At 50.9% G+C, this 24,567-nt stretch overlaps 1 protein-coding gene across 2 annotated transcripts; it reads right to left on the bottom strand.

Moving 5' to 3' along the window:
* Positions 1 to 6,559: 6,559 nt before the first annotated feature.
* On the bottom strand, positions 6,560 to 24,553 carry HAUS8 (HAUS augmin like complex subunit 8). Of its 2 annotated transcripts, none has more exons than XM_059160400.1 (11): positions 24,296 to 24,553; positions 21,389 to 21,453; positions 18,766 to 18,821; positions 14,862 to 14,943; positions 11,738 to 11,830; positions 11,531 to 11,625; positions 10,853 to 10,918; positions 10,589 to 10,747; positions 10,253 to 10,394; positions 7,962 to 8,103; positions 6,560 to 6,975 (listed from the first exon to the last, which is right to left on the bottom strand). In XM_059160400.1, the coding sequence occupies exons 1-11, from the start codon at positions 24,322 to 24,324 to the stop codon at positions 6,777 to 6,779; spliced, it is 1,128 nt and encodes a 375-aa protein (XP_059016383.1). In that variant the 5' UTR covers positions 24,325 to 24,553; the 3' UTR covers positions 6,560 to 6,776. The 2 variants fall into 2 exon arrangements, with proteins under 2 accessions (XP_059016383.1, XP_059016382.1); XM_059160399.1 differs by lacking the exon at positions 24,296 to 24,553 and adding an exon at positions 23,922 to 24,260.
* Between the last annotated feature and the right edge of the window lie 14 nt (positions 24,554 to 24,567).

Raw genomic sequence — 24,567 nt, forward strand, 5'->3', positions numbered from 1 at the left:
AATTTAACTCCTCTAGGGACCTTGTGTAAGTGGAATCATTATATGTTTATCCTTTCGTGGCTGGCTTGTCTCACTTAGCATAACGCCCTCAGTGTCCATATTGTGATATGTGTCACAATGTCCTCACTTTTTAAGGCTGAGTATTCCTGTGTACAGAGAGGCCACGTTTTGTTTACCCATTCCTCTGTTGATGGACACTTGGGCCGCTTCCCCCCTTGGCTATTGTGAATAATATTGCTGTGAACACAGGTATGCAAAAATCTGTCCAAGTTCCTGCTTTCATCTCCTTTGGATATATTTCCCAAAGTGGAAGTGCCGACTCTATGGTAATTACCTTTTTAATTTTTTGAGGAACCACCACACTGTTTTTCACAGCAGCTGCACCATTTTACATTCCTGCCGACAGTACGCAACGGTTCCAACTTCTCTGGGTCCTCGCCCGCACTTGTTATTTTGACTGTAGCCACCTGAACGGTGTGAGGAGGGATCTCCCTGCGGTTTTGATTTGCATTTCCCTGACCATAAGTGATGTGGAGCATCTTCGTATGTTTGTTGGCCATTTGGATATCACCTTTGGAGAAATGTCCATTCAAGTCCTTCGTCCCGTTCTTACTTAGATTATTTGGGGACATTTGTTGTTGAGTTATAGATGTTCTTTAATGTATTCCAGATATTAGTCCCTTATCAGATATATGTTCAAAGGATATTTTTTCCCATTTCATAGGTTGCCTTTGCACTGTTTATCATGTCCTTTGATGCACAGAAGTTTTATATTTTGACGCAGTCCACTTTGTCTACTTTTACTTTTGTTACCTGTGGTTTTGGTGTCACATCTGGAAACTTCTTGCCAAATCCAATGTTTTGAAGCATTTATCTCTGTTTTCTTTTCTTTGTTTTTTTTTTTTTAAGATTTTATTTATTTATTTGACAGACAGAGATCACAAGTAGGCAGAGAGGCAGGCAGTGATAGAGAGATAGAGAGGGAAACAGGCTTCCTGCGGAGCAGAGAGCCCGATGCGGGGCTCGATCCCAGGACCCTGAGATCATGACCCGAGCCGAAGGCAGCAGCCCAAACCACTGAGCCACCCAGGCGCCCCTTCTTTGTTTTTTTTTTTTTTAAAGATTTTGTTTATTTATTTGACAGAGATCACAAGTAGGCAGAGAGGCAGGCAGGCTCCCTGCTGAGCAGAGAGCCTAGTGCAGCGTTAAGTATAGTCATCCAGGACTGGATCCCAGGACCTTGAGATCATGACCTGAGCCAAAGGCAGAGGCTTAACCCACTGAGCCACCCAGGTGCCCCTCTCTCTGTTTTCTTCTAAGAGTTTTATCATTTTAGGGCTTATATTTAGGTCTTTGATCATTTTTAAGACACTATTTGTATACCGTACTAACTAAGCGTTCATTTATTCACTTGCGATAACCAGTTTTCCCAGCACCATTTGTTGCAGGGACTGTCCTCGCCCCATTGGTCTTGGCATCCTTACTGAAAATCATTTGACTATACATGTGAGGGCTTATTTCTGGGGTCTCTGTGCTGTTCCATTATTCTACATGCTTGTCTTTTTTTTTTTTTTTTATTAAGCAGGCAGAGAAGCAGGCAGAGAGAGGGGAAGGGAAGCAGGCTCCCCGCTGAGCAGAGAGCCCGACGCGGGGCTCGATCCCAGAACCCTGGGATCATGACCCGAGCCTAAGACAGAGGCTTTAACCCACTGAGCCACCCAGGCGCCCCTACATGCTTGTCTTTATGCCAGTACAATACTGTTAATTATTTTAGCTTTGTGGTAAGCTTTGAAATCAGATGGAAGAAACCTCCAACTTTATTATTCTTTCTTCAAGATTATTTTGGCTATTTGGGGTCCCTTGAGGTTCCATATTGCATTTTGAGATGGATTTTACTATTTCTCTATAAACTGCTATTGGGATTGCCTTAAATCTATAGGTCACTTTGGGTACTATTGACATCTTAATAACATTAAGATTTCCAGTGTATGAACATGGATGTCTTTCCATTTATTTGTATCTTCTTTCAGTAATATTTTGTAGTTTTCTGTTTGCAAATCTTTGGCTTTCTTGGTTAAGTTCATTCTTAAGTATTTCTCTTTGTGATGCTGTTGCAGATGGAGTCATTTTCTTCTTTTCCTTTTTGTTCATTGTTAGTGTATAGAAACCCAACTGAATTCTGAGGGTCGGTTTTGTATATTGCAACTTTGCTGATTTCATTTATTATTTCTAATGGTTTGGGGTTTTTTTGTTTGTTATTGTTGTTCTTTGGGTTTTGTTTTGGTTTGGTTTGGGTTTTTTGTGGAACCTTTAGGATTTTCTTCTTTTTTTTTTTTTTAAAGATTTTATTTACTCATCTGACAGAGATCACAAGCAGGCAGAGGCAGGCAGAGAGAAGGGGAAGCAGGCTCCCTGGTGAGCAGAGAGCCCGATGCGGGGCTCGATCCCAGGACCCTGGGATCATGACCTGAGCTGAAGGCAGAGGCTTTAACCCACTGAGCCACCCAGGTGCCCCATCTGTACCATCATGTCCTTTGCAAACAGACAGGATTTTAATTCCTCGATCCCTGTTGGGATGTCTTTTATTTCTTTTTCTTACCTACTTATCCTGGCCGAGACTTCCATAATACTATGTGTAATGAAAGTGGTGACAGTGGGCATCCTTGTTTCTGATCTTAAAGGAAAAGCTTTCAAGGGCACCTGGGTGGCTCAGTCAGTTAAGCGTATAACTCTTGATCTCAGCTCAGGTCTTGATCTCGGGGTCGTGAGTTCAAGCCCCACATTGGGCTCCACGCTGGGCATGGAGCCTACTTTAAGAAAAAGAAAGAAACGTTTTCAGTCTTTCACCATTGAGTATGATGTGATCTGTGGGTTCTCATAGATGGACTTTATTCTATTAAGGTAGTTTCCCTCAGTCAGATTTTTGAGCGTTTTTATCATGAAAGGGTGTGCATTTTGCCCAATGGTTTTTCAGCATCAATTGATATAATGATGTGGTTTTGTTTCCCTCCATCCTGTTTGAATAAACCTCTTTTTTCTTTATCCTCGGCCTAACTGTATTTGAAGAGGGAAAGAAGAAAAGATGAACGCATTCACGAAACATTGTCTACCTCTTAATCCTCCTCCAGTAGAAACCTTTTATGAGCACATATGTCCCATGGTACACAGAGGTTGCATGGTGAGCCCTCCCTCCAAGGCTCAGGACTGGCTGTTCAGAAAAAAATGTCAGACCACACAAATCTTCCTCTGATACCAATTATAATGTGGGTTTTCCCCTCACAATACCGAGCAATTCTCAGATACCGGCTGGTTGTCCTACAATTTAACTTAATTCAGACACTGTGTACATGGAGATGGTATTAGACCCACTGCCTGCAGGTTCAGTCCCAAAAAGCTGCCCTCCACTACAGATGCCAAACACAAGTCCAGGCTGTCCCCTGTGCTTCTGACCGATGGGCTAGAAATCAGAGGTTCCTATGACCCTCTCCCTTGAATCCCATTAATTTGCTAGAGTAAGTCACAAAACTAAGGAAACATTTACTCATTTGATTACTAATTTAATATAAAAGGATGGGACCCAGCGACAGCCCAGGAGAGTACTTGCATCAGGCAAGGTATAGGGGAAAGGCATGGGGCTTCCATGTCCTCCCCGGGTGTGTACCCTCCCAGCACCTCCATGAATTCACAAACCGGATGCTCTCTGAACCCCATCGTTTGGGGCTTTTATCGAGGCTTAATGACACAGGTGTGACTGAGGACACTGGCCACTGGCAACTGAATTCAATCACCAGCCCCTCTCCTCTCCCAGAAAGGGGGGGGGGGGTCTGGTGGGGGATGGGTAGGCCTCAAAGTTCCAACCCCTCTAACTACGTGGTTGGTTCTCCCCATCCTTACGTTACCTAGGGTCTTTGCAAAAGTCGCCTCATTAACTGCAAAATACACCTTTACTGTTCACATCATTTAGTAAATTCTAAGGGTTTTAGGAGCTCTGCCAGAAACTTGGGTGAAGGCCAAACCCATTTCTTACTAGAAGTCATGATATTGTAACACGACTTTCAGTTTTCCCCGGTACACAGGGGACCAAGACTTAATCAGAACAGGTTTATTTTTAACTATTTTAAAAAAAAGATTCTATTTATTTAATTGACAGAGATCACAAGTAAGCAGAGGGGAAGGCAGAGAGAGAGAGGGAAGCAGGCTCCCTGCCAAGCAGAGAGCCCAATGCGGGGCTGGATCCCAGGACCCTTGGATCATGGCCTGAGCCGAAGGCAAAAGCTTTAACTCACTGAGCCACCCAGGTGCCCCCAGAACAGGTTTATTTTTAAAATATCAAAGGAAATGATGGTATGAAACTGCCTATAACAAGGGGATAAAGGGATCACGTTTACTTAATATACTGAAAATCCCTCCCAGAACAAGTGGTTGAGGATGTGTCCTTCCTAGCTGTTTGCAGGAAGCTTGTCACCTGGGTTAGTAAGCATGGCCTGGGTGTGCATTCAGGATGCACGAAGCTTGTCACTTGAGGGGAGTGCGCTCCTAGGCTCTCCCCGAGATCTCCCGGCAGTGCCTTCGCCCTTGAAATATAATGGACCTCCTAGTTCTCTCCCCAGATCTCTTGGTTAATTAAGATTCTCAGCAATTGAAGGATAAAATATTCTCGAAAGCTGCCACATCCCTCGCGCTTTTGATGGTGTTGGAGAAACACTCCATTGGTGACAGCGATGCCCAGACTTTGCGACAGCAACTCAGGACTGTGCTACCCGTGAGCAGGGAGACTCTTTTCCCCTAGGACTGACTTTGAAGACGGGGGAGGAGCTGCCAGATTCTATTGTCACTTGAAGGGTGCCCTACCAACAGCTCTCCGCTGACGAACTGCTGTTGGGCTTATGAACAACAGGGCCAAGGTGAAGGGACAATCCTGTTTGGAAGGCCGGCACCTCACCAAAGAAGGTGAAAACAAACCAGTCCAGTGGGCTGAACTGCACAACCTTTTCTTGGAAGTAATGGAAGTCTTGAACAGAACAAGAGGCCCCCTGTCTGGGTTTCTAGACTCAGGGGTCATGGCCAACGGTCAGGTCATAGTCTGGCAAATGGCTGCGAAAGCTGACCGATGAAAGGGATGCCCACGTGCTGCCCAGCCCTGAGGGAATCACTGTGGGAGTCGGAGCGGGGCATGCGGACAGGACATACCCATGCCCATCAGAAGAAATGCCTCCCAGGTTTGGAAAGGGATTGGAATCGGTCCAGGGTCCACATTCAGGGTGGCTTTCTGGGCCATGAGTGGACATGAGGGTTCTGTAGCAACGTAGAAACATGCTGAATGTCGACAAAGTCCCCCCGCACCCACGGACGCACAAAATGCCTACAAGAGCTATTCCATCTGCCCATGTGAAGAGGCAGAGCTACAGATGGCTCCGTGGCAGGTTCCCTGGTGGGAAGCCCCGGGTCCTCGCTGGCGAGGGAGATTGAGGCTGGTAGTCCTGGGGAGCTACAAATGGGACCTGACGGGAACAGCCTGGGGCTCTGAACGGGCTCTGCTCACCCAGTGGTATATGAGGACCCCTAGAGAGCTGTAAGGCAACCGCAGCAGAACCCGCCACGGGGTGGAGCTGAGCCCCATTCCCTCAGACCGGGGAATGTGCTGATCGCCTGTGACACCCAACAGTGGGCAGAGAGCTCCACTCTGCTGAGGGACAGCTCAGCAGGAAACTGGAATGGGCCTTGGAAACACTGGCTGTTGAAAGCCAGGGGAGATGGCCTGTGGGGCAGTAAGCAGGCTGGTAAGTGCAGGAAAATAACAAGAGGACCGGGGTTCCTGGGTACCCCCTCCTGTGGACCCAACGTTTTCTGCACATGAATGGGGGACAAAGGGGTCAAGGCTGGGAGAGAAGTTTCTGGAACTCCGATCCAGGAGATCTGTGGGAAGTCCCAGAGCAGGCTCTGAAGAGACGCAGAGGCTGGGAATGTGCGGGCTGACAGGATTACAGGTAAAGTGTGGGCAGAGACTGCGGGGCAAAGACAGAAGCTGGACAAGAGCAGTTCTGCCTGCCTGAGCGGCCTTAGCAAAGGTGGCCACGTCTCTTTTACTGGAACCCATGACGGCAACGGAACTGTGCCTCTCCGGAGAACATTCCCGTACCCAGCGCTGTAACACAGGCCGGTAAAGGGGAACCAGCCGACACCCACGGAGGCATGCTACCTGGGAAGCAGCCAGATGGTCAGAGCCCATGCAGTGTAGACAGGAGCTGCAGGCTGGCTGGGCCGATCCCCTGTGCCGCGCCGGGCATGGGGCGTAGACTGCAGCTTAGGGCCAGAGCCCGGCAGCGCCTCCAGCAACAGTGCTGTGACCCTGGCCTGGGTGAGGAAACTCCTGAGGCGGGCCGACTCCAAACTCGCTCCAGGATGGTAAAGGGGCAAGCACCATGGGGACGGCAGGACATGAAATCCCCCTGCAAGTGAAACACTCATGTCCCAGGAGTCCCAAGACCGAGGAGCCGCAGTTCAGAAGAACCTGAGACAACACGAGCCTTCTCCTGGCCCCTGACATAGCAACCAATGCTTGACTGCAAAAGTTTTATTCTTTAAATATCAAATACGCTCGTACAAAAATAGCTACATCGCCAAAGTAGTGTCTAAAGTGCTTGAGCTCCCAGAGCATGACACACGAGGCCGCGGGACACACATGTGCACTGAGCTGGGGGAGGGGCCAGGCTTTCTTCCCGGCGGTCAGCAGGGAGGACCCCCTTGGGCAGGGGGGACATGGCTGGTGTGTAGACTCACGCCGTGTGTGGCTCCCCGGCGCCCAACAGAAGCGGGGTCCGGACCACCCCTGGAGCTTCCCCACCGGCGCCTTCCTGGTTGAAGTACCACTGGCTGGGGGCCTCCAAGCCCTGGGCTTCCTCCCAGACCTCCTGGTTGATTAAAGCCGCCTCTTTACTCGCCTCGGCCGAGAGGTCCAGCACCTGGGCGAAGCTCCTGCAGAAACAACAGGACAGATGAAGACTTTCGGCCTCTCCGCCCAGGGCCAGACAGAAGTGGGCTGTGTCCTGTGCACTCTTGGGGAAGCGTGCACGACTCAGAACACAGCTGAGCAGAGCTCGGAGAGGCCTGTAAGAACAGGACTGGGCAGGCGCAAAAGAAGAGTCATTTATCCACCAGATATTTGGGGAACCGCACCGAGAACGGACGCGCGGCCTCACGCAGTGTAAACGACGGCAGGGCAATACATGCTAAAGGAGTGTGTCTGGCCAGCTGAAGCGGTGACCCTTGTGATCTGGAACCTTCTGGCGCACGCAGAGTTCCCCTGAGGCCATGCACACAAGAAGGGAATGTCCTAGTAGGTGGCAACTCTTTTTTAGGAGTAACTTTCAATGTTTTTAAACATTTCGAAGAGCATATTCAGCATCATAAAGGAGAATGAAAGATTTTTGGGGGGAAGATGAAGAGGAAAGCCCCAAGGTTTAAAAAAAAAAAAAATCCCCCGAAGAGCGGGGGAAGCTTCAGCAGTGAGAAAGTTGCCGAGGGGGCTTGTTGGGGGAGCAGGCTGAGGGGTGCACTGCGGCCTGGGGGCTGCTTGCCCAGGGCCCACATTTGTGAAATCCATCAAACCAAACCGAGGATCTGTGCCTTTTCTATATGAATTTATACTTCCAGTAACAAGTTCCAAGAAGATCACCCCAAGCCCGTACCCCAAGAGACGTTTCAAGCATGAACAGGCCCACCCAAGGGCACCGGAAATGCTGTGACTCTGGGGAAGTACAGGACAGGTGATGCTAGAGACCCTTTCTATTGTGGCTTCTTGAGAACACACACGGGGGTTGGGGCTGAGTTCAAGGTGCTTTGCCCATTCCCCTCTCCCTACCTCAGTGGGCCCCTACACCCCCGGCCTCTGCAAACACCAGAGCTGCCCGCTCGCCGGAGCATGACCGGCTGCTCCCAACTTCAAATCTTTTCTGCAGTACCTTCGGAGTTCCAGATCCTTCTTTTGGGTCATTTCCTTGAGTTCGCTCAGCAGGTCCAGAGCTTTCATGTTTTCTTCTAAACTGCCAATCCCCAGTTCTTCCAGCAGATGGCATGTGGTCGTCAACTCCTGCTGCAAATCGTCTGGAGGGGGAAAGGGGCGGTCAGCCAAGGGTTTCACAGTGCCTGGAGCAAGGGACGCTAGTTGTGAGGCTGACTGGATTCTTCTTGTTCCCCAGAATGCCTGTGTGTTATGCTGGAATCGTGAAGAGCTCAAAGGCAGAGAGGGTCACGGGGCACAACATTCATGTGCTGGTACCGCTTCTCTCCCCCGCCCGCCCAGTGCTGCAGATCACAGGGGCCTGAGATCATATAGGCCAGGCATGTCCACCAGCCGGGCGGTCGCTGTAACAAACCTGGAAGGCCACTTTGACGTCCTCAAAAGAAAGCAATGCAAAAGGCCAAGGATGTCTGTCCTGCAAGCAACTTAAAAACAAACCTGTGGTTCCCACTCCCCGTTCCCAGCATCTCTGCCCCCGCTCACCCCTGAGAGCGTAGCCTGCATTTAAAGAAAGCAGCAGCTCCCCACTTCCGCACACGCCACACCATACCCGCACTGAGTCACAACCCACCACCACAAGGTTTTGAGACCACTGTAAGGGTTCTTCCACAAACACTCTCTTATACTCCTCAAACTGGTCTCCACTGCCTCCTCCCAAAAGACATGTTCAGGACCTAATCCCAAGTAGCTGGGAACGTGACCTAATGGCCACGGAGTCTGTGTTGACGTCACTGGGTTACAGTGAGGTCTGTGAGCTGGCATCCTTCGAAGCAGAGGGCCATTCAGAAACACGGCCTGTGTGAAGACACAGGTGGACCAGCACGACGCCACCACCAGCCAAGGAATGCCAAGAACAGGAAGCAACACCGGCAGTCAGGAGAAAGGCACGGAATGCATTTTCCTTCCAAGTTTCCAGGGAGGTCCAACTCTGCTGACACCCAGACTCCAGATTGCGGGACCCCTGAACTGAAGGGAATAAACTTCTGGTGTTTTGGCCACCCAATCTGTCATTAATTCCAGAAGCCACGGGCTCCTTTGCAACCCGATCCCAACTGCTGGCCGCCACCCACGGCACTTGTCAGGGACGGAGTCCAAGAGTCGCAGATGTGCAGCTCACTGCCGTCATTATAAAACCGGACACCTGTACGCAGAAAATCACTCCACAAGGCTCATTCTTCAAGACTGCGTGCGATCCCCTTGCTACTCCGTACTGGGAAAGGCTGGATTAAAAGCACCTGTGTCTGAGATTACCAATAGAGCAACGGCCTTTGTGATCTTGAACTGTTTATGAAAAGTTCTGGAGACAATGTCCACCTGATTTTAGGTAGTGATCCTTTACTTAACATCGGCCTCAAACAAGATGTAGTTAGATGGCTCATGAGGACCCTGCCTGGAAATAACCAGACTCTAGGCCAGCTGAAAACTTGCTTTGGGAAGATACTCGCTCTGTGGCATCTGGGTGGCTCAGTGGGTCAAGCCTCTGCCTTTAGCTCAGGTCATGATCTCAGGGTCCTGGGATCGAGCCCTACATCGGGCTCCCGGCTCAAGAGGGAGCCTGCTTCCCCACACCCTTCTGCCTGCCTCTCTACCTACTTGTGATCTCTGTCTGTTAAACAAATAAATAAAATTTAAAAAAAAAAAAAAAAAAGACACTTGCTCTAAAGAGAATTTTCAGATCAAGTATGCATGTGGACTCCTCCTTCCCGTGAAGGATCAGGCAGGAACCCTGTGCCACAAAGGGGTCCCATGGCTCTTCACAGAAGGCAGGACGGGGCTGGGGCACCTGGCTGGCCTGATCGGTGGAGCAGGAGACTCTTGACCTTGAGTTCTGTGACTCTAAGCCCCATGTTCAGTGTAGAGATTACGTTTAAAAAAAAAGAAGGCAAGATGGGGTAAGGATCAGCGTCTCTGAAAAGAAACCCTCCGCCTTGGGGGACAGCAGCCGATCCCCAGGACTGTGCTTTGGCAGGGATGGAAATTACTGGGCCAGTCCACAGACCTGGCTTCCAATCCCAGCTTGGTCCTTACTCAGGGCGCGACCCTGGACAAACCGCAGCCTCGCCAGCCCCCTCCACTCCCGTCCTCTGCCATCTGATGAGGGACACACCATCTACTGAGAGGAGGCTATGACGTGACACAAAGGGACAGAGGCGGCTGGCACATGACAAGCCCCGACCCGCACCGGCCGTTTGCTCGCTCTGCCCCTTGCCCGGCAGCCATCCCGTTTCCTACCTAAGAACCGCTGCCCATCGCCGTCTAGGTGGACCGATTTCACGGGAAGCTCGTGCCTCGTGGTGTCCAGGGCCGTGGCGAACGTCTTGTACTGCTCCTTAAAGCGTTCGGCCACAGCCTCGTAGGGGCGGAGCATCTCGATCTGCAGGCAGGAGGGAAGGAAGCCTAGGACACAAGACCCAGTCCCATACCAGCACCCAGTGGTGCCAAAAGCTGGCCACAGAGTCAGAGCCAGGCGGCAGGGACAGCTCCTGTCCACACTCCCTCGGATCGCTCTGCCGGGCTCACCCCGCCCCGCCCCGGAACGTGCAGCGCGGGGACTGCATGGCCGCTGACCTGAGCGTCAAGGACGTCTGCCAGCTCCCGCTTCCGCTGAGTGAGGAGAAGTTTGCGCTTCAGCTCGTGGGCTGCCTTCTGTAGCTTCTCCTTCTCTTTACACATTATTAATAAATTCCTCTCTGCCTTTTCTTCGAATGAAGCGAGACCATTCTCCATCTGTCAAGCGCACGACAGGAGCTGAGGCCAGGGGGAGCGCCATCCCTGCGCCTCACAAAGCCTTTCCTCCTGCCCACGTCACGCACGAGCGAGCTCTGTCCCCACCTTCACAGTCAGCAGGGTCAGGAGCAACGTCTGGGATTCCATCATTTCCATCGCCTCCGATACGTCCTTAGGGAGGCAAAAACAACATTTTTGGTTGCCAGTGAATTGGTATAAACCTAACTCTCCTCACTGGAAGGGCAGAAACCTAGCCTTCATAAACCTGACTTAATTCAGTAATCTGATGATTCTCTCCTGTGTGTCAACCTGCTGTTTCTCTTTTCTCGTTCTGTCTTTTTGGGCGTCCTGCGAGAAGGAAGGGGGTGGTCCAGGCCCTTCCCGTGGCTGGCTGGTCTAGGTAACCTGGGGGAGTCCTGTGCAATCAGTGCCACACTGAAGCCAGGAGGTGGAGTGAGACCCCAGCCCAGCTGCCCTCCCCTGAGGCCCAGGGCCTGGCCTAGTGCTTTCTCTAGCACAGTATCAGCAAACGAGGCCCCAAATCTCATTGTTCACATGATCTCACCTTCATAACTACACGTACTTGTACATATACTTGGGGCAACTTAAACTCTACAAATATTCTGAGGACGCGTGTGGTCTTGGGTTTTCCCTAAAATGCGTGGCTGCCTTGTTCCATCTTAGAGCCTCGGGGCTCAAGAGGCACATGCTGGGGGCGGGGGCGGGGAAGCTAACATCAGATGTCTCTAACTCCACAGCTTCTCTTTCATCTCGGACACTCACCGGGCTCTTTCTCTGTGAAGAAGAAAACGACGACGAGTCAGTTCTCTTCGACATCGTCTTTTCTAGCTGCGGAGTCTTTCTAACCATACTCTTTTCTAAGATCGAGAAGAGCATTTGGAAGGTGAGAACTCAGGGCACGCTTCGGCAGCCCCAAGGCGTACCGCAAGGCCCAGCTGGGGAAGAGCAGGGGGCAGGCGGATGATTTACCGTTGATGGCCGAGAGGTCCAGGTCTGGCGGGGCGGTGCCATGCCCTTCCAGCAACGTGGACTGCAGGTCGCCCTTCCCGATTCCACTGCTGTCTGCGGGCCCAGTGAGAAGCCCCAGAGGTCAGCACAGTCTGCAAGGTCCTGCGCGCTATGGCGTGACACAAGCAACTCTGTGCAGCCACTACGAGCTTTTTGCTTCCGAAAAGCCAGCGTCTTGTGAGGGGAGTGGGACAGAGGGCTGAAGCAGCTCTGCAAATTCCCAGCCGGCAAGGTGAATCTATTTCAGAGCAGAAGGAGAGCGAGACGCAGGCTCTCCAACCCAGAGAGGCGAATACGCCTTGCTGCTTAGCTTGGTAAAGAAGGGCCATCTGTACCCCAATGTTTATAGCAGTAATGGCCACGGTCACCAAACTGTGGAAAGAACCAAAATGCCCTTCAATGGACGAATGGATAAGGAAGATGTGGTCCATATACACTATGGCGTATTATGCCTCCATCAGAAAGGATGAATACCCAACTTTTGTAGCAACATGGACGGGACCGGAAGAGATTATGCTGAGTGAAATAAGTCAAGCAGAGAGAGTCAATTATCATATGGTTTCACTTATTTGTGGAGCATAACAAATAGCATGGAGGACATGGGGAGTTAGAGAGAAGGGAGTTAGGGGATATTGGAAGGGGAGGTGAACCATGAGAGACTATGGACTCTGAAAAACAACCTGAGGGTTTTGAAGGGGGGGTGTGGGAGCTTGGGGGAACCAGGTGGTGGGTATTAAGGAGGGCACGGATTGCATGGAGCACTGGGTGTGCTGCAAAAACAATGAACACTGTTACGCTGAAAAGAAATAAAACAAACAAACAAAAAACACCATGTTCTGGACAGAGGTCTGCCACCTGCCATGCGCCCGTTCTTTCTTCTGCTTTTCCCTTCTTTCTCCAGCAGGTTCTGGGCTGTTCCTCTTCCCTGGGGGGGTCCCTTCCTCTTTACCCTCTATTTAACCATGTGAAGTTATGCCTGACGCCCCCTAAAATGGGCAGTGGGGGACTGTGGGCTATAACCCAGCCAGGGTTACAGGGGCCGCGAAACGAACAGATGGCATGTGAAGTCCTCCCTGTTGTTAGCCAGGCGGCGGCCCGTGGTTGAAGGAACGCCCGTGAGGCCGAGAAAGAGGAGTACGTGGGAATAAACAGAGCAGCGTCACGGTGATGTGTAGGGTGTGGGCCCTAGGTTCAAATATTCGAAAAATTCTAAGTGTACAGGAGTCTGCTGACCTCCTGTACAGTGTCTCCTTCGAGAAATACGATGGAACTCAAACCGGCCGTCTCTCTCCAGTCTCAGGGTTATGGGTTTTTTTTTGTTTTTTTAAGATTTATTTATTTACTTATTTATTTGAGAGAGAGACACACACACACAGTGAGAGAGGGAGCACAAGCAGGGGGAGGGGGAGAGGGAGAGACAAGCTTCCCACGGAGCAGGAAGCCTGATGCGGGGCTTGATCCCAGGACCCTGGGATGATGACCCAAGCTGAAGGCACCCAGGCGCTTCCCGTGGTTGTTTCAATGATGGTTTCTCAGCCCTGACACTATTGACATTTGGGGCTGCATCCCCCTCTGGGGCCGGGCTGTGTCAGGGGCAGCAGGCAATTGAAGGGCATCCCCGGCCTCTCCCATCAAATACAAGTAGCAGATCTCCCCACCCATCATAACAACCAAATGTGTCCAGACATTTCTAAGTCTGAATTGCCCATGGGTGAGAACCCTGATTTTAAGATGTGGCTGACCCAACTTCTGACCCCTCCGGGTGGCACACTGGCTTTCCCGGCTGGATGCGTGGCCACAGACCCAAGGGCATGAGCAAAGACTACAGAGCTGGCCCCAGGACGTGGAGCATGTCCAGGTCAAGGAGCAGGGCAGACGCTGGGCAAACACCTAAACCACGATCAGCAACTTTCCAATCCCCAAAAGGCTAGCAACTCACAGTCTACTATTGATTGGAGCCCCTACTGAGAACAGAAAGTCAATGAACATGTATTTTACATGTTCTATATACTATACTATAAACTTCATTCATTTAATAAAGTAAGCTAAAAAAAAGAAAGGAAATATTAAGGAAATCCTAAGAGAAGATACATTTATAGTATCATATTGTAAAAATCCCACATAGCGGGGCGCTTGGGTAGCTCAGTCCTTAAGCGTCTGCTTTTGGCTCAGGTCATGATCCCAGAGTCCTGGGATCGAGCCCCAAAGTGGGCTCCCTGCTTGGCAGGAAGCCTGCTTCTCCCTCTCCCACTCTCCCTGCTTGTGTTCCTGCTCTCGCTGTGTGTCTCTGTCAAATAAACAAAGAAAATTAAAACAAAAAAAACCCCACATATGAGTAGATCCATACAGTTCAGACCCATGTGGTTCAAGGGTCAACTGTACTTAATTTTTCCCGAGACTCACAGTTGTTGCCACTTTGAACAAGGAGGAGCAGGACAAGAAACAGTTTTGCTTTTTGTGAACTGCTTTCATGAGAAAGAGGGCCCAGTGCTGCTGGAGAAGTGGGCACGTGAGGAGCTGGCGGAGTGTGACTCTGGGGAGAGGCCTTCCCAGACTTCTAGAATGAACACACTGACTACAACTGAATACCACAGACACAGCAGTGATCGAAGTGGCAACTGCTTGTCTACACTTTCCATTTTCCATTGCTGTCGATTTTCGTTTTATAACAAACACTTATGTCTACAATCAGAAAAACTGCAAGTTCTGCGTATCACTTTGGTGACGGTTTCTAGGAAGATTAAGGGGAAACATGACGAGGAAGACCTAACCCAAGGTGGTGAGAAGCAGGAAGATGAGGCCCCACGGGCCCCGAGTCGTGCTCTCAGAGTTCCACCCAGGAAACGGTCACATGACCAAGGAAGCGTCATGATGGCCGCACAGGAAGTAACCTCTCTCTTCCCCGGCCATTCCCCTCGGGCTCCCCACATGCCTCAGACCAGTCCTTACCCAGACACTCTTCTGACACTTCCCAGAAAGAAAGAGGGATTTTCCCCTTCGCATACTGGAAAACAAAATTCACCACCACGTTCCTCACTTACAGAGTTTCAGAGCTGTTTCACACCCTCCCTCCATCTTTACACACCTTTGCTCTTCTGGAGCACGTGGAATTTCCTTCCCCCTTCAGGCATCTTCCCACCGGTCTTCACCGCATCTGCTGCAGAAGACTGTTAGAGGCACACATGACAGTCAGGATTCAGCGGACAAAACAGCTCCCTTCCCGGTGTGTGCAGTTTGTATCTGCTATCACTTTGAGGCCAGGGAGAGACGTAGGGTTCTGACATTTAATCACATAGAAATGGGATGCCTTAATCAAAAAGGATACCCCCACAGGCACAGAACACAGGGAACTACCAAAGTGTTTGCCAGTGATGGGCTCTGACATGGCAGATGCCAGGTGACTGATTTTCTGTATCCTTTATAGTATTTGCAGAGAACATATTCCTTCAGTCATCAGGAAAAGCGAAGTTTCTGTACAAGTAATAATCTTCAAAACTCACTTAAAAAAAAACAAAACAAGCAATGCATGGAGCTCACAAGCCATTACAACATCTGAGCAGAAAGAAAACCTTGTGAAGAGCAAGAACGTTTCAAAGCGCAGACACCGTTCCGATTCAACCTCCTCCTGGGGGTCTCAGAATAAGAAATAAAAGGCAAACAGCTTAAAAAGGAAGAAAAAAACCTCTCTTCTTACATGATTTACAAAGAAAATCCCAAATGCTACTAAAACCATTTGGGGTTTTAGGGCTGCCTAGGGGGCTCAGTGAGTTAAGCATCTCATCTTCATTTAGGCTTGGGCCGAAATGATCTCAGGGTCATGAGATCGAGTTCTGCATGGAGCCCAGGGCTCAGCATGGAGTCCACGTGAGCTTCTCTCCCTTTCCCTCTGCCTCTCACCTTCACTTGTGCGAGCATGCGCTCTCTGAATAAATAAGCAAAATCTATCTTTAAGAAACCAAACAAGTGAGTTTAGCAAGATTGCAGGATAGAGGGTCCATATAAAAAGATCACATTTTGGGGCGCATGAGTGGCTCAGTAGGTTAAATAGCAAGCTAAGTCTAAAACCTATATAGAAAAGCAAAGAAATGGGTCATGATCTCAGGATCACAAGATCAAGCTCCACACCAAGCACGGAACTTGCTTAAGATTCTCTCCTCCTGGGCACCTTGGTGGCTCAGTCGTTAAATGTCTGCCTTTGGCTCAGGTCATGATCCCAGGGTCCTGGGATCGAGCCCCACATTGGGCTCTTTGCTCAGCAGGAAGCCTGCTTTTCCCTCTCCAACTCCCCCTGCTTGAGTGTCTCTCCCTGTCAAATGGATAAATTTTTTAAAAAATATTTTTTAAAAAATATGGCAAAAGAGCCGGGACTGACCAATAAGTACATGAAAAAATACTCAAGATCATTAGTTGTGATGGAAATGTAAATTAAAACCACAAGACAACACTTCACAGCCACTAGAATGGCTTCGGTCCATCTTAAAGTACCAACCGAACTCTCCTTTGGGGCTGCTGGGAATGTAGAGACCTGCAGCCACTTTGGATAATGGCTGCATGGTTTCCCACTAGCCAGTGAAAACTACACTTACCTGCCGTTCCTCTCCTGGGAGAAACGAGAGCGTGTCCACACGGAATCCCACACGAGAATGTGTAAGGTGGCTTTGTGCACCGTGGCCCAAGCCGACAATCAAACCAAATGCCCTTCACTGGTAAACGGCTACACCCGCCGTGGTCCCCTCACCCTGGGGAACATTCCTCAGCCACCCGAAGGAACCGGCACTGTGACAGGCAACCCCAGGGAGAGACCCCCCTCTCATTTCTGTGAAAGCACATGCAAGAGGCTGCTGCATCCTGTGTGACCCCTTCTTAATGACCTTCCAGAAAAGGCAAAGTTATAGGGATGGAAATCAGGTAACTGCTGGGATGGGGGTGGGGCCGGCTTCAGGGGAGAGCCAAGGAATGGAGGGTGACTGTGCCGGGTCTTGACTGTGGTGGGTCTGTGACAGGGTAAGTTTGTCAAAACTCGCAGAACCGTGTGCTAAAGAGTGACACTTAACTCTGTAAATTCTACCTGAAGAGATGGAAAAAAAAAAAAAAAAAAGGAAGGAAGGAAGGAAGAAAGAAAGAAAACGGACAAGCTTGTAGGAATCGAAAAAACCAGAGCACGCAGACACACAGGGATGCTTGTAAACAAGTGTACAAGGCAACACTAAAATTAGGAGGCAGGGGCTGTGATCTTTTGTTGAAACTCACTTCAACAAAGTAAATCATGAGAATTTAAATTAAAAAACAAACAAACAAACAAAAAAACAAATTAAATCACAACCTCTGGGTGATGTGTCAAGGCAGCTTCCTCAAATGTCAAAGTGCACCTCTCTGGGTGGAGAGGTTGATGGGGGGAGGGAGGCTGTGGAGGGGGTGGCAGGGGTTATATGGGAAATCTCTGTACCTGCCACTCAGTTTTGCTGTGAACCTAAAACTAACTTTAAAAAAAAAAAATTAAGTCTGGGGCACCTGGGTGGGTCAGTCAGTTAAGCATCTGACTCTTGACTTAGGTTCAGGAAACAATCTCAGGGTCATCGTGAGATGGAACCCTGCATCCGGTGTGCAGCCTGCTTGAGGTTCTCTCTCTCCTTCCCCACCCCCCCAACCCCCTCAAGTGTGCTCTCTCACTTTCTAAGAAACAAAAATAATAATTAAAAAATTAATTCTGGGGCGCCTGGGTGGCTCAGTGGGTTAAGCCTCTGCCTTAGGCTCGGGTCATGATCCCAGGGTCCTGGGATTGAGCCCCGCATCGGGCTCTCTGCTCGGCAGGGAGCCTGCTTCCCTTCCTCTCTCTCAGCCTGCCTCTCTGCCTACTTGTGATCTCTGTCTGTCAAATAAATAAATAAATAATTTTTTTTTTTTTAGTTAATTCCACTAAAAACAATTCACCCCCAAGAACTGACAGCAGTTTGTAAAAAGGTTTCCTTTTTCCTCAAGTTGGAGCTTAAGTCACATCATTATTTTTTAAAGTTTATTTATTTGTTTATTAAGTAATCTCCACACCTAACGTGGGCTTCGAACTCATGACCCATGATCAAGAGCAGCTCGCTCTTCTGACTAAGCCAGCCAGGCGCCCCTTCCGTCACCTTATTAAGAACCTGCCATTCCACTCTACTAGAGTAAAAGGTAGGGAGCAGAAATTCATAGTTCACTGAATTTTACCGTAAGCCAAATTTGGGAAAATGGAAGGAATAAGACAACCTCTCCACCTTCTCAGTCTGCGCACAACGAAACAAGATACGTAACTGGGTCATCTACTGAGTTTCTGTTAAATGCCCCACAAAGCAGGTGTTTGTGTCGTTAAGTGCTTCATTCTATCATTTTCTTTTTTTTTTTTTAAATTTATTTCCTACTTTGTAGATCACTGCCCTTTTTTTTTTTTTTAAAGATTTTATCCATTTATTTGTCAGAGAGAGAGAGAGAGCACATACATGCCCACAAGCAGGGGGAATGGCAGGCAGAGGGAGAAGCAGGCTACCCACTGAGCAAGTAGCCCGATATGGGACTTGATCCCAGGATCCTGGGATCACAACCCGAGCAGAAGGCAGACGCCCAGCCAACTGAGCCACCCAGATGTCCCTGTCCCATCATTTTCAACAGCTGCATGATTTTCGTGGTGTGACTCCGGATAGTTCACTAAATTCTGCCTCTGATACTGGGTGCTTCGGCCCCATCCTTTCTTCCCCACAGTCCTTCTTTAAAACCCTGCAGGTGTTTTTCTAAGCACCAGCCAAGGTCAGGGACTGTGAGCTGGGCACCCGACAGCGCTGCTTTAGGACAGAATCCAGAAAGGGATTATCAGGTTGAAAGGAACAATCTCAGGTTTTAATAGAGATCATGTCTTTGCAAAAGGGATTTAGGACCATGCTGTGCCTGGCCCGTGCGACTTGGGTCAGAATTCCATTCAGACAGAACCTCATTCAGACCATTCAAACCGACGTTGTTACCTTTTTGGTAGTTTTCTTCTCGTACTGCAAGTATCGGGACTCGACGACTCTTCCACCTGCGGGGGACACACTGATGGTTTAGAAGAAGCCAGCAAGAGCCGAGCGTAAGGAGCCCCGCTCCCCACTATCCAAACCAGGTCCTATGTGCTCTCCCAGGTCGACAGCAGGAACGGTGGGGCGGGGGGAGGGCAGGCGGGCACTTCTCCCACTCGCTCCTCTCAGATCCCAGGCTTTAGTACCCTCAAGCATGTATGGGACATCTACTGTATGCGAGAATATGTAGGATACCTACAGTTTACAAGTCCCCAGGCTATAAGGGAACAGGTTCAAAGTAGATAGCGGATTCAGGGGCAGGGCAGGGACAGGATAAAAGACCTTCCGCAGGGGGGCACCTGTTGGCCGCCCCTCCGCCCCTCCTCCCTTTCCACTCACTCCCTGTGGTCAGAACCCTGACCACCCCTTCCTTCACCAGCCTGTGTGTATGACCCACTCATGGTACGGGGCTTTCATGCCTCTTTATGCCCTTACCTAGCTCGGGGCCTCTCGGGAGACATGCTCAACACCAGGGTCGTATACCTTGGTGACAGCCCAGCCCAGGCCCGCCCCCATTCCATGCCTTGCAGTTAGGGGGTTTCTCACAATGGCCCACGTGATCACCCACAGTCCTCTGCTCTGATTCCCAACCCCTCTCAGTCCTCCCTTGTACCTTCTCCCCGCCACTTCCCCCACACTGGGTCCCCCCAGTTAGCTAGTGACCAGTTACTGCTTCACCGGGAAGACAGCAGCAGCCCTGGGAGACCTTCCCACCTCAGCATCTGGCAGTCTCCCAAGTTCAGGGCCATATCCTGGTCCCACCAAGTGGAGGGACCTCTGTGCTTGCCACTGCCCTCGCAAACCCCCTCCCCCAGTTCCTCTCTTCAACGGTCTTCCTGGTATTTTCCCCCCAACGACCACCTATGGCTCCCCCTACACATCCACTCCCCTCTACAATGGCGGCTCCTCTTCCTCTACACTCTCTGGAACCCCAGTCCTGTCCAGTGTGGTTCTCACGATCACTGCTGCACCAGAGAAACCGCTTTCTGCAAGACCACCGTGGTCTCCCTGCTCCAAAGCCCACCGACCCATTCCCAATGCGCATTCTGAACACAGCCCTTGCAGGCATGCTTCCCTGGAAACATCCTGTGTCCTCCAGGCGGGTTTCCCCGCTGGTGGCTGAGAACCGGCTCCCCTCCAGGTCCTGAGCACCTCCAGGCACCTCGCAGCCCTCACATTCCTGAGGGGACCTCCCTCTCACCTCAATGCCCCTGCTCTTTCCTTCCAGCCACCTCAAGGGCCAGGACTTCTGTCTGCCTTGCTCGAGACTACAGTCCACCACCCAGCAGGGAGCAGGCACCCGACCAGGCATCAGGTGCCCCATTGTACACTTCTAGGTAGCTCCAGAGCTTGGAACTCTGCCTTTCTCATGGAGGGAACCAGGAAGAGGATACAGTTAATGTCCCATGGCTTGAAAGTTTGGTTAAGTGACATAGTGATTTCAACCAGATGTCATCTTTCGCTGGGGCTGGGGGGTGTGGCTACAACCCTGAGTGGAAAGGAGGTACACCCATAGTTCATGGGGAGCATGAAGCTGGACAAGGAGCTAGTGGTTGCCTGGAGCGAGCACCAGGCAAGGAAGAGCCATGCCTGCAGGGTGAGTGGGCTCGGACCATCAGGCAGGAGGTGCTTAAGGGTCAAGACCAAGACCAGGTGGGGTCCCGGGGAGAAAATCGAAACACACAAAGGGTCTACCCCTGGATGTCCAGCAAGGGATCAGGGCAAAGGACACCTCCATTTTCAAGCAAAGGAAATGATGCTGCTTTTAGTCCGATGCCATCGGCAAAGGGTTTTGCTCCTCCAGAAGGATCCAAGGCCTGGGGTTCCCTGGACAGCTGAGTTTCCAGAAACCAGGACATGTTTGTTTTGAACAGCAGTGGATTTTCCAGAGAGGCAATGGTATGACGAAGGATATAATTTGTGTTCCAGAGCTAGACCACGTGTAAACATACCACAGGTCATAAACAAGATCGGCAAGCCAGGCTGTAACAGGGGACCCTGCAGCCATTCGGAAGCAGAAGCCTGTTCTAAGTTCTCGGAGACACACACTGGCATGCAGAACACTTGAAGCAAACAGCTCTTTGTATCAGAGGCTTGGACTCCAAGGAGGGAGATCCTTGAGCCCACTGCCCACAGCGGCACTGCCAAGAGTCAAGGGAGGCTGTGAACAGTGACTGCAGACCCACTCAGGGACACCAGATGCGGGGGCACCCGAGGTGCTTCCAGAGAAGAAACCGAGGCCCCAGTGTTTGCTAATGAACCCAGCTTCGGCTCTCCTCACCCACACATCTAGTGGCGAGGTCTGCGCACAGCCCGTGACTCCCGCCACTGGAAGGGCCCACTGCCCTGGATGACCTCCCCCAGGTCCTGTCAGAACCCTGGCCACAGAGCTGGATGACCAGACTCGGACTTCCCAGAGGTGTCCCTACAAGGAAATAGAGCCCTAGCTTCCCTGCTCTGGCCTGGTTTTTTCCTTCCCCAAAAGCACTTACTGAAACTGGATCGTAAGCTAGATTCCGACTTTGCTCACCTTGTGTTTTTCTTCCTTTCATCTTAGCGCCACCAGGAGTACCGGGACCCCCCGCGGAAGGCTTCCTAGAAGAGGGACATAGAGGGTCTTGCTGACATAGTTACATAGTTGGCTAAGCTCAGGGAAGGCAGCGAGGAGCCCGGGCTTCCTTGGGACAACGCAGTCCCAGCATCCCCAACTGCCCCCACCAATCTCCCGGCCACGCGCCCATGTCTTGCAGGCAGGGTCACCTTGACAGGAACAGAGACACAGAGCCCCTGCCTGGCTGAAACTGAGAAGGGCCCAGAGCAAGAAGAGTGAGAGGGGCAAGCAGGTTTGCCACTCCTCAAAGATCTCAACACAAGTCAGGGCTTCGTTAATTGTGCCCACTCTATGCTCCTGGTAATAACCCGGTGAATGAGAGGTGAACTCCCTCCCCGAGAGGGAAGAGCAGCGCTTCCCGGTCAGGCCACATGAAGAGTGCCCCGACACGTAAAGGGGTGAGGGGAGGTGAGAGACAAAGCCCCGTCTGCCCAGGTCCATGAGGAAGGACATTCAGGGACAGGGAGCAACAAGGCCAAGGGCACAAGGACAGAGAGGAAGGATGTTGAAATAGGAACTGATCAGCCCTATGGCTTCACTGGCAGAGTTCGGACTTCCAGGCTTATGGGCTCAGCCTACTGACTGGCAACCCTTCTCTGCAAAGGACCGGACAACAGAGATTTTCAGCCTTTTTTTTTTTTTTCAAAGATTTTATTTATTTGACACAGAGAGAGAAATCACAAGTAGGCAGAGAGGCAGGCAAAGAAAGAGAGGGGGTAGAAAGCAGGCTCCCTGCGGAGCAGAGAGCCCGATGCAGGGCTTCATCCCAGGACCCTGAGATCATGACCTGAGCCGAAGGCAGAAGCTTTAACCCACTGAGCCACCCAGGTGCCCCGAGATTTTCAGCTTTATGGGTCATATGTTCCTGACAAGAAAACCCTGAGTGTATTTCAGCCCAGAAAAGAAGCAAGGTACTGATACATGCTAAAACAGACGAGTCTCAAGAATATTATCCTGGGATGGGGGCATCTGGGCGGCTCAGTTGGATAAGCATCTGACTCTTCATCGGCCTGGGTCATGATCTCAGCGTCCCGAGATGGAGCGCTGAGGCAGAGTCTGCTTGAGATTCTCTCCCTCTGCCCCTCTTCCTCCTTGCTCTCTCTCAAATAAATAAATAAATCTTTAAAAAAAAATTTTTTTAAAATATTATCCTGGGGGCATCTGGCTGGCTCCGTCCATGGGACATGCGACTCTTGATCTTAGGGTCAGGAGTCCGAACCCCACATTGCGGGTAGAGTTTATTTAGAAAAATAAACAAAATCTCTTTTTTAAAAAATTATCCTGGATGAAAAAAAAGACACATATTGCACAATTCTATGTATCTGAAATGTCCAGAACAGCCAAAGTAAGACAGAAAGCAGATTGTGATGGTCAGGAGCAGAGGGGGGGGATGAAGGATGGGGAGTGACTGAAAATGAATACAAAGTTTCCTTCTGGGCTGATGAAATGTTCTGGAACTAGAGCTGGTGGCTGCACAGTGTGAATGTCTTAAGGCCATTAGATTGCTCACTTTGAAATGATGCTATGTGTGTTTCACCCCTGTTTAAGGGAAGAAAGAATGAAGCTCGATGTATTAGGAGAGAGGGAACCTCGAGGCAGGAGACTCGGGGGTGTGTCCCAGGTGTCCAATCTGGGCAAGTAGGACGCTACCAATAGAGACCAGCACACCAGAGAGGAGCAGAATGAGGGGCAGGGCCGGGGCCTGGGCACTGTAAACCCTGCTGACGTCAGGACACAAGCTCCACTGGTCACAAAGTGGTGGTCCCCTTGCTCAGCTCACTGCAGACTCTGAGGACCCCAAGTGAGATCCAGCGGTGCTGGGTCATAGTGGGCAGAGGCAGCAACCAAATAAATGCTCACTGGGTGCCTGTAGCTCTTCTCCTTCACACAATCCTCCCAACCCTACAAAAACCTCCCATTGCCCTGCTTTATCCTTGTTTTCTGGAAAAGGACTGGAGTGTTTGAACAGGTCACCTCTGGCAAGTCTCAAAGCTGGCAAGGGACAGAGCACAGATTCCCTACGGGGTCTGAGCCACGGCTCTAGAATCAAACTGAACGGGGGTGGTGGGTTCACTACACCTGTGCCAGCCTCAGACACCTCCCCCCAAAACCTCGGAGAGGGTAAGGGCAATCTCACAGGGTAATGATCCCTGGATTAAACACAAGTGATTTCAACTGGTCTATCACACTTCAGTTTGCACTGGCACAACAGAACATCAGCCGAGTGAACAAACAAAACGAACCCAGCCCAGGAATCATGCCTGGAACCGGGTAAAGGGTCAAAGTCTTGTCTCTATTGCTCTTGCTGTGTGATTCTAGACAAATGACCTTCTCTCTCCCTGAGCCTCTATCATCTCATCTGTAAAGGGGAAGCAGAGGAAAGAAGGGTTGGGAGGATTAAAGGAGATTCTTTAGTGGCCCAGCTCTTGTCCACTATAAAATGGCAACTAACCGCGACACATCACGTTCAAGAGCCACGCACTGTTCTAAGTTCTTAAGTTTCACCCGAGGCCTCCAACGTTGAACGGCGGCGTCATTCGCCGGGTTTCTCAGCGGAGGAAAGCGAAAGCACAGAGAGGTTAAGCCACTAGCCAGAGATCGCCCCGCGCCCACACAACTGACTGGGGACTCAAGTCTAGTTCCGCGCCCAGGCTGCCGAGCATGCGCAGCGGCCGCCTCCCGCCTCCCAGAGCCCGTGCACCCTCGGTGGGTCCTGAAGGGGTCAGATGCCCAATCCCCAACTCTGCTGCCCCACCTCCCCCAGCTCTCGGCCATGGCCTTCTCGCCGGCACCCACAAAATCCAAACCTGTGGCGCTTCAACTCACCCAGCTCCGCGTCCCGAGGAATCCGCCATTTCCCGCCTTTAACTCAAAGGCCGGCTCTTCAAGCCCGGGTCCCCGCCCCCTCGCCCCGGGCCGGGCCATATTGCGCCGCCATTGGAGGGGTGGCCGCTGGCCTCGGGGAGCGTGTCTGCGGGTGAAGCGGAAGACCCCCTGAGCGCGCGCCACTCTGTTTTCCCCTCACACTTGGTTTCATCCACCAGCTGCTGGAGGCGGTGTCCGGAGCCGGTGGGGAGGGGGCGGGTCTTCGAGGCGCT

The sequence above is a fragment of the Mustela lutreola genome, chromosome 2 (genome assembly GCF_030435805.1).
Source record: "Mustela lutreola isolate mMusLut2 chromosome 2, mMusLut2.pri, whole genome shotgun sequence".
Taxonomy (NCBI): Eukaryota; Metazoa; Chordata; class Mammalia; order Carnivora; family Mustelidae; genus Mustela; species Mustela lutreola.